The sequence below is a fragment of the Propithecus coquereli genome, unplaced genomic scaffold (genome assembly GCF_000956105.1).
Source record: "Propithecus coquereli isolate 6110/MARCELLA unplaced genomic scaffold, Pcoq_1.0 Scaffold308, whole genome shotgun sequence".
In the NCBI taxonomy this organism is placed as follows: domain Eukaryota; kingdom Metazoa; phylum Chordata; class Mammalia; order Primates; family Indriidae; genus Propithecus; species Propithecus coquereli.
This window is the reverse complement of record NW_012148708.1, coordinates 2,162,496-2,171,961: the sequence shown is the minus strand read 5'-3', so window position 1 is coordinate 2,171,961 and position 9,466 is coordinate 2,162,496. Positions and strand designations below refer to the sequence as shown.

The window sequence follows — 9,466 nt, the reverse complement described above, 5'->3', positions numbered from 1 at the left end:
TGAGACATTATTTTTATACTCTAATTCTTTAGACGTGGTTTCCTTTTGTTCTTTAAACATATTTGTAAGAGCTGCTTTGAAACCCTTGTCTGCTGGGTTCAGCATCTGGGCCTCCTCGAAGGCAGTTTCTATCAACCGCTTAATTTCCTGTGTGTGGGTCACACTCTCCTGTTTCTTTTCATGTCTCGGGATTTTCGTTGAAAACTGGACCCTTTATGTACCACAATGAATAAACTATGGCTATTGATCCTTCCGGGCCTTCTTGTTGCTGTCGCTTGCGTGTTTCTTTTAGCAGTGATTTGGCTGTGCTGTTTCCATGGAGCTTTCCCCCTGCAGCTGCTGACACCGCTCCTCCGAGTCCCTCTGACCACAGCCCTACCCCTTCCTCCCTAGGACGGTGGTATCAGCCAAGCTCTCTCTGACTGTCTCTTTACCTGATCTTTCTGTTAAGCTTCTGGACATTCTGCCTCTATTGACATCACGCCCCGCCGTTAGCCTTCATTAACTGCTAACTGATTGCTGTATTATTTCTGAAAAAGCCCTGGGTGTATGATTTATTCTATAGTATGATCCAATTAAATTCTGGACCTTTCATAGGGACAGGGTGTTGCCAGTCTCTGAGGCTTACTCAGACCTCAGGATGGCTCCTAGCTGACTTTGTCCTTGGTTCTCGCTGTTAAACTTCTACAGGTGAGTATCCTTAACCCAAAAATTTGAAATCCAAAACACCTCTGGTTTCAAGCATTTCAGATAAGGGATACTCAACCTGTAGTTAGTTTATCATTTTGTTTGTTGCTACTAGTATCACGGAACTATTGGTCTCCTTTTAATTACTCACTACCAAAATCTCTAATTTGTTTTGTTTTGTTTTATTTTGTTGCCCAGGCTGGAGTGCAGTGGCATGATCACAGCCCACTGTAACCTTGAACTCCTGGGCTCAAGCAATCTTCCTACCTCAGCCTCTCAAGTAGCTGGGGGTACAGGTGTGCATCACCACACCTGCTAATTTTTTAATTTTTTTGTAGAGACAGGGTCTTGTCCAGGCTGGTCTCGAACTTTCCCGGCCTCAAGTGATCCTCCCTCCTCTGCCTCCCAAAGTGCTGCGGTTGCAGGAGTGAGCCGCTTCACTGCTTTTGTTGTTTTTGACTAAGACCTTAGGCATGAACTTCCCCATGCTCTGTTTCAGATAAAAGTCTGTCCGCTTAGGGAGAGCTATGGAGCTGTCTGTCTGGTTTACCTCTGAGCAAACTATCAACACCGCGCTGGAGCTAGAAGCAGGGACGGCGGCCTGCTTCTCCTGGAGTGACACTCCCGCTGTACATGCAGGTCACTCGATGGGAATGGCCGCCACTTAGTCTTCTTGGTTTGCCGCTTTCAGCGTAGAACCTCTTTCCTACAAGCAAGCTGGGGAAGGGGCTATCTCTGGTCCACTGGTCTTGGGCTGCTGTACCTGGAGCACAGCTTGTGCTCTGTGAGTGGGGACTGTGGGGGGAAGGCAGCCCCAGTCCTCTTGGCCACCCCACCGGGAACAGGCTTTCTGCAACACAGAGTTGGGAGGGACGGGAGGTCCCAGAGGCCTGCCTTTCTTGGCATGAAACTGTAGCCTTGGACTGGGAGCTGTGAGGATAGGGAGCCCCGTCTTGGCTGTAAAGCTTTTGTGACATCGAGAATGTAGGAAGGAATGGAAGAGGATTGTGGCTCAAATGCCATAGACTTTTGCTGTTCTATTCAAGATTTAGTAGATTTTCTTAAATAAATATTTCTTCATTTGTTGTATTGACCTTAGGACAACTTCCAGAGACTTTAAATGGTTGTTTTTCAAAATGTAATTTTCATCAGTTAAACGGTTGTCTTACTGGGGACTGGGTTCACCAACCTCTTTACACCTCCATTCTGGAAGTTTCCATTTGCTGCCTGTTTTTGTAAAAAGCGTTACTCACAGCTGTGTCCTTTCATTTACATGTTGTCTGCGGCTGCCTCCATGCTCCGGTGGCAGAGCTGAGTAATTCAGCAGACGCCAGGGAGCCCGCAAAGTCGAAAATAGTTACTATCTGGCCCCTTTACAGAAACAGTTTGCTGAGGAGCGACTGCGTCTCTTTCTGTCCCCTCTGTGGAGAGCAGTGCCACAAAATCACTGATGAGCAGAGCGCGTGAAACAGGGTGCCAGCAGCAGTGCAGGAAAAGTCGTGTCAGATGCAAATCATTGTTCTCTGTCTTTAAATTTTTGTGTGTGGTGTGTTCACTTATTCTAAATCAATAATTCCTGTTATACCTAATTTGATAGCGTTAATTTTGCGGTCTTCTCACGGCGGGCCCCTAAAGTGCAGGAGCGCCCCCCTCTGGCAGGGGCGGGAGCAGCACGGCCGGACGCACGCGGGGAACGCGCCTGCTCACCGCGTTCGCGGTTTATTCACTTAAACGGCGCGTCTGTGTCTCTGGAGTCGTTGGTCAGATGTGCAGGCGCCGCTTTATAAACGGGCCCCGTGGGCGCCCTGGGACGTCTACGCGGGCACGCGCTGTGGTGCGGCCTCTGCCTGAAGGACGGGAGGCCGGGGGCGGGGCGGCAGCTCCTCCTGTGCCTCTCACGGCTGCCGTGGGATGAGGCCTGTCTTCCTGGGGGGCTCCGAGCATCCGGGGGCCGTGGATGGGCTCCCTCTGTGCCTCCAGGCCCGGCCGGGGCTGCAGGCTGCAGAGTGCGGGCTGTCCCGGCAGCCCTGGTGCGAGTGGCGGGTCCAGGGAGCGGCTTCCTGTCTTTCAGCATTGCTTTAAAGGACACTGCATCTGGCTGACACCCGACATGCTCAAACGGGACGGCAGCTGGAGCGCCTGGAGTCCGTTTGGCTCCTGCTCACGCACCTGCGGCACCGGCGTGAAGTTCAGGACCCGCCAGTGCGACAACCCACAGTGAGTTGGCCCTGTGTCCCCCCAGCCTTCCTGAGTGGCAGCTGAGGTCCCAGGAGTCCCTCACCAGCCAGCCTGGCCTTGGAGCGCCTGCGCTCGTTCTGGAGAGGGTGCGAGGGTGGGCCGCCCTGCGCCGCCCTGCCTGGGAGGCTGGTGCGCCCACCTCTGGCCTCCCGCCCAGCCGCCCGGGCCACCCCGCCTGCCTGCAACCCGCCCCCGCGGGCTTCCTCTGTGTCTCCTGGTGGTGGGCTCGGAGGAGAGAGCTGGGGCAGAGTTAGGGGGACAGGGGTAGAGAGGGGCCTCTCTTGGCCCCCAAGATGCCGGGAGCTGGGTAGCTGCTGTCCTCAGGTGAGAGCGGGGCAGGGACTTGCCGCCTGGTGCCACCTGTGGCCCACCCTCAGCCACGCTCCCCCGCAGGCCCTGTGCCCAGGCCCTGTGCTGTCCTCCTCGTCCCCTCCTTCCCCGTGCCGGCCCCCACGCTGTAAATTCGTCCCGGGCTGCTCTTCCTCCTCGGTCCGCAGCCCGGACCTTGTCGGCCCACCGCTGCCGTTCCAGCACTGCTTGGGCACGTGAGGTTTTCTTTTTTGGCCTTTCTACCAGTTTAAAGATTTTGATTTTTCTGAAAATACTGAAAATCTAGAATTTTGCATCTAAAAAAACAACAGATTTCCAGCTTCCACATCAGGCACCGTATGATGCAATGCTGGGCCCAGATTCGGCTGGCGGGCAGTCTCCGGGGCGCGCCCCGCCTGGCGGGGCCCGGCCTCCGCGGCAGTTCCCACGCTCAGGCCAGTTCCCGAACGGCCACCGGGAGCCAGAGCGGCTCAGCAGTCACGGCTCTGGGCAGAGGGTCAGGGCCATGTGGCCGGGCAGCACAGGAGGGCGTGCGTTTGGGGCCGGCCACCCCACGTGAGCGGGGAGCACTCTCCTGCCCTCCCGCCCGGAGCTCCAGGCGGCCCTCCTGGCCAGGGCAGGGGCGGGAAAGGCGCCCTCAGCTCCCAGTCAGGCCGCTGCGGCTCTGACGCTGCTGGGAGGAGACGACCAGCCGGGCAGTGGGAAGCAAAGAGTAGCTGCAGAGAGCTGCTGCTCTCAGCGAAGCAGGGACTCCGCAGTCACAGCCCCAGTTCCCCGAGGGGGAGAGAACCCAGTGGCATCGTGTCGCCTTGTGCCAGACACTCGCGAAGCAGTCGAGCTCTGGGGGTGCCGTCTCTCCTGCGTGCCAGGCCCGCTGCCGAGGGCTGGGCTGGCGGGAGACGCGCTCAGCTCCCGCCTCCCTGGGTTTTAGCCCGTGGAGGAGGCAGCGTGTGAACACGCGTCCCAGCTGCTTGCTCGTGGGGCCCAGGACCAGCGCTGCCAGTGAGGGGCACCCGGGCTGGGCAGAAGCCGCCTCCCCAAGCGAGCGCCGGGCGGGAGAGTCTCTCTAGCACGTTCTGCTCCCGATGGCCTGAAGCCTGGCAGGCCGGGGAGTGGCCGGGTCCCATAGCTGGGACGGGGCGGGTGGGGTCCCTTTGCTCGGCAGGGCTGCACCGTCCAGACACCTGAGACTCGGGGTCCCCCGGAGTCCCACAGTGGCACTCCAGGTGCTGGCCTCTTTCTGGCCGCACCGCGCAGCAAGGCCTTCGCTTTCTCCTCCAGCCCAGCCAACGGCGGCCGCACCTGCTCGGGCCTTGCCTACGACTTCCAGCTCTGCAACCCGCAGGACTGCCCTGACTCCCTGGCTGACTTCCGCGAGGAGCAGTGCCGCCAGTGGGACCTGTACTTTGAGCATGGCGATGCCCAGCACCACTGGCTGCCCCATGAGCACCGGGATGGTGAGCCGGGCGGGGACGCGGCGTGGGGCTGGGGGCAGGGCCTTGCCTTGGCCTGTGCCTGGGATCCTGCGCGGGGCGAGGCCGCCGCAACCCTGGGCTGGCAGCAAAGCCCCCCCGGGCCGGTGTGGCTGCCGGGCCCCCTCCTGGGCTGGGGCGATCCCGGGGCTGCAGTCCCACAGCAGCCGGAACGCCGGGCGTGGCCAAGGACGCTGGGGCAGGGCGACCGGGCTGCAGGCTTGCCGGGGCCCTGACCCGGTGGACGAGGCGGGGCTGACTCAGCCAAGGAATCTGCTGACCTCTGACCTTCTCTACTGGGGCTCTCAGTCGCACGTGTCAGACGTGTGACTCCAACCGGTTTCATTATTAAAAGGCATCTACTGGCTCATGGAACTGAAAAGTCTGGTAGCCTCGGGCCTGGGGGTGTTTGTATTCCATCTGGGTTCCCAGCCCCCCCCCCACCCTCCCACCCTCCCGTCGTGGGATTTTAAATGTGCAGTTTCCGTTCCTCCGAGGCGCTGGGCAGGGGAGGGAGGCCAGGGTGTGAGTCATTGCCCGTGCATGTCCTGTGCCCCACATGGGCCGGTGCAGAGCTGGGGGTGACAGAGTAGATGGTGTCCCCCTCTGGGGGCGAGGGGGCTGCAGTGTGGTGGCCCAGAGCTTTAGCCACCTCTGAGATGAAGGCTGAGAAGTGAAGGGCCAGGGACCTGAGACCGAACCAAGGGGGTCTGGTCTCACCCGGGCTCTCTGAGAAGGTGGACGAGAAGGTTCTGAAGATGGAGTCCTGGCGAACCACCTTTGCCTCCACACAGTCACGGTCTCCACCGGGCGGGGCCTCGGCCTGCGGGGTCTGGGCTGCCCCTGGGGCCCGGCTGGCTCGGTTGGGAAAAGGTCTTCCTAAGCCCGGTACTGCCAGGGTCAAGGGCTGAGGAGACACAGAGACAGGGAGGGGGTTGCCATCACCCCCCCTTCCCCTCCGTGCGCCCTGGAGCGCAGGGGGGCGGGGGAGGAGTCCCAGACCCCGGCAGGAGCCTCTCCCGTGTGTGCGTCTCTTCTGCGCGCGAGGGCAGCTGCCCAGGCTCCTTGCTGCCAGCCTGCTGCTTCCCTTCCAGCCAAGGAGAGATGCCACCTGTACTGCAAGTCCAAGGAGACGGGCGAGGTGGTGTCCATGAAGCGCATGGTGCACGACGGGACCCGCTGCTCCTACAAGGATGCCTTCAGCCTCTGCGTGCGTGGAGACTGCAGGGTGAGTGCCGCGAGGCCGGCGTGCGTGCGCGGCTCGGAGTCGCAGCTTCCGCGGTGCCGGCCTCCACTTCTTGGGGTCGCTGGGAAGATAAGTGATGTTAAGCGTGCAGCGTGTCAGAAACCGCTCCGGGACCAGGAAGGGCAGGCCCTGAGCAGGGGGCCGTTATCCCTTCCCCGGGCCAGGGGTTCTCGGACCCCAGTGTGCCTGGGACTCAGCCGGGAAGCCGGGGGCCTCTCCGTGGACGTCCTGATTCTACAGATCTGGGCGGTGGCCTTGAGCGTGACCTTCCACAAGCTCCACGGCACCTCGCGGACCAGCCCCACACTCGCGCTCTGCAGGGCACCGGGAAGTTTACTCTGCGGTCACTGTGGTCTCGCCGGTTTGGCACTTTGCAGAAATGCCCTGTGCTGTCCTCCTTTATTGCTGTGTCCTCGGCTTCTGCCTTAGGCCACCACAAGACACATCCATGGTCACCTCGGCATGCAGTAGTGACTTGAGCACAGACTCGCCCCGCTAGACTCCCCTGGAAACGACTGGAAGCTCCTGCTGGGGTTGTGTAGACGGGACCGACTCTCGTCTTACCTCCTGAGAACGGCAGCATCCAGGACGCCTCTGGCAGAGCCTGTCGGGGGCACCCTCCGGACAGGGCGTGGGCCACTCCCCGCCCACGGGACTTCAGTTGGCCGAAGGTGGCGGGGCTGAGGGAGGCCGTCAGCTGGGGTCCAGCAGGAAGGCCAGGCCGTGCATCTGGCTCCGAGACAGTGAGACCAAATGCGCAAAAACAATCGCGGGCAGTGTCTGCCTGTGCCTGTGGGATTGTAACTTACAGAGGTGACTGAGTGAGGCCAGTGCCATCGAAAGCAGGATTCGTACTTACATCTCCCGAGAGAAGGGCCCGGCGCGCCACGCAGGGGCACGGGGGAAGCACCGGGGTTGGGCGGGAGGCAGGAGCAGGGGGAGAGCCTGGCCAGGGCCTTCACCGGGGCCCCTCGGCACAGGCCAGTCTGAGTCACTCCGGGGCGCTCTGGGCTTTCAGGGTGGTTTCCAGTTGTCTGTCCCTGACCCTGGGATGCTTTAGGGCACAGGAAGTACTGGCTTGGTGTGTGGGAGTTAGATACAGGGGTGTTTGGGGTCCCGCCTGGGGCCCGGCTGGCTCGCGCGTGGAGGGTGCTCGCAGCAGCCTGCGCTGTCTCAGAACTGGCTAGTCTGGGGGGAGGGGCAGTCTCTCCTTGACCAGGAAGACTTTTAAGATGTCAAAATACCATCAGGTACAGGAAATTTGAAAAGCAAAACCGTAATGAACACAGGCAGTGAACATGGGAAGCATCCATAGTAGAAGCATCCTTAGACGCGGCCGTGGATGCGGTTGTGAATCTAGCAGTTCAGAGCGCTGACTCGCCGTGTCAGCGAGCGTGGCTGTCACTTTGCTCCTGGCGTGGTGATTGGAGAGTTACGGGTTGAACGTTTCATTAATGGTGATTTTGGTGGATAAAAGCAGGTTGCCAGATTTGCATAATTAGAAAACATATGTATTTATATACAGTCACGTGTCCCTTCGTGACAGGTACATGTTCTGAGAAACGTGTCCTTAGGCGATTGTGTCATTGGCCAACATCATAGAGCGCACGTGCGCACCCTGAATGGAACAGCCCGCCGCACCCCGGGCTTGCTTTGCGGGACGGCCTGTCGCAGCCGGGCTGCCAACCTGCGTGGCGCGGGCTGTACTTCCATGGCGACTGTAACACAGCAAGAGTTCGTGCATCTAAACGCATCTACACGTAGAAAAGATGCGGTAAAATATGGCATCGTAATCGTGCGGGACCACTGGTGCGTACTCTGTCCGTTGCTGACCGAGATGTAATTGTGCAGCAAATGACCGTGTGTACGTATGGTCATGACGCAGAGGACAGAGAACAACGGGGACGAAAGGGAAAGCTCAAACACACAGAGGAAGATTAAACATCGGTCTGAATGACACACGTGACTGCGAGCCTCTTCTTCTAAAAGAATCTAATATCGGATAAAAAATAACATCCTAGTGGATGCTCTCGCTTAGAGAATAACAGAGCACGGTGACTCCGGACGTCACAAGTCAGACGACGGCAAAGATGTGCAAGAGATCAGAGAAACACGCACGTGCACACACACGTACACACACATGCACACGGGCATGCACACACGTACACATGCACACACATGCACGCACGCACGTGCACATGCAGCGCGCACATGCACACGGGCACACACGCACACATGCACACGCACACATACACATATGCATGCGCATGCACGGGCACACACATGCACACGGGCACGCACGCACACGTGCATGCACATATGCACACAGGGGCATGCACACACATGCACACACAGGCATGCACACGCACACACGGGCACACATGCACACGTACACACGCACACATGTGCACACGGACATGCACACACGCGCACACACATGCACACGCACACAGGGCAGGGCGTTGAGAGAATCAGGCATCCCGTGCGGCCAGCAGGGTCCCTCTGATTTAACAGAGGGCCAGCGCACCACCTTGACGGGGTAGTAACATGCCATCAGATATGTCATCTCAAACCCGTAAAAAGGGAGAGACGGAGACAAGCTGGCACCGACAGGACGTGGGACGGGCTGGAAGGCAGCAGGAAAGCAGCCCTCATGGGCGTCTCCTTAGCCCTGCGCCCTCTGCGGGCTGCAGCCACCCGTCACCGCGAGCATCCTCTGCCTCGACTCGCACCGGTGCGGAATCCGAACCATCAGCCTCCTCTGGCCCCTGACGGCGGCCGTCAGCGGTCATGGTCATGCAGAGCCACTCCGGCCAGACATGTGGCCGTCCCTGGCCTGAGCTCTCAGTGGCCCCATTAGCCCCGTTCGGGTCTAAGGCAAGATTTCAGGCCAGCGGAAGATTCCAGGCTGGCGGAAGGACCGGCCCTCGTTGGCCGTTTCTGCTCGGTTAGCGCATTGGCAGCGTCTCCCGAGGTCAGGCCTCGCCAAGCGTAGCTGCTGTCCCAGCCAGGGACGGGCCACACCCCTGACGCGAGCCAGCAGGTGCCCAGACAGAAACGCAAAACTGCTGTGTCGAGCCGCTCCCGTAGGGCGCAAGCCAGGTCCTTTTGAGTGATCAGGCTCAGGCCGATTTCAGAAATAACAGGAGATGAAAACAAGTGTGTCTTGGAATTGAGGGAAAATGGCGAGAGGCCACTTTAACATCTCCCAAGGTTGCCAGGACCAAGATTTAGTCTGTTTCCTTTGGCTCTACTTACGAGACGCTCAGGACGTGCTAGTTTGAAGTGTAGCACGTGGCTGCAGTTTTTGCTTTGTCCCCATGTCCTGCCCTTTTTCCAGCACCGGGCAGTGTCTTCGGCCGTAAACGGGCTCCAAGCCTGTTTCGAAAGAGCACGGGATCAGTGGGTGCTCCTGAGTCGAGCTGTGCTCACCGAGGCGGGGGTCTCACCGCTCGCTGCCGTCACGGGGACCCTGCCAGCGCCGCTGCTGCCC

The 9,466-nt window shown here is 59.4% G+C and overlaps 1 protein-coding gene across 1 annotated transcript in view; it reads left to right on the top strand.

Moving 5' to 3' along the window:
* The window catches only part of ADAMTS2 (ADAM metallopeptidase with thrombospondin type 1 motif, 2), a 96,331-nt gene that overhangs the window by 67,562 nt on the left and 19,303 nt on the right, over positions 1 to 9,466 (top strand). The window contains exons 10-12 of the mRNA XM_012649970.1: positions 2,759 to 2,904; positions 4,537 to 4,712; positions 5,822 to 5,955. Coding sequence (XP_012505424.1) covers positions 2,759 to 2,904; positions 4,537 to 4,712; positions 5,822 to 5,955 — 456 coding nt within the window. The remainder of the gene's footprint in view (positions 1 to 2,758; positions 2,905 to 4,536; positions 4,713 to 5,821; positions 5,956 to 9,466) is intronic.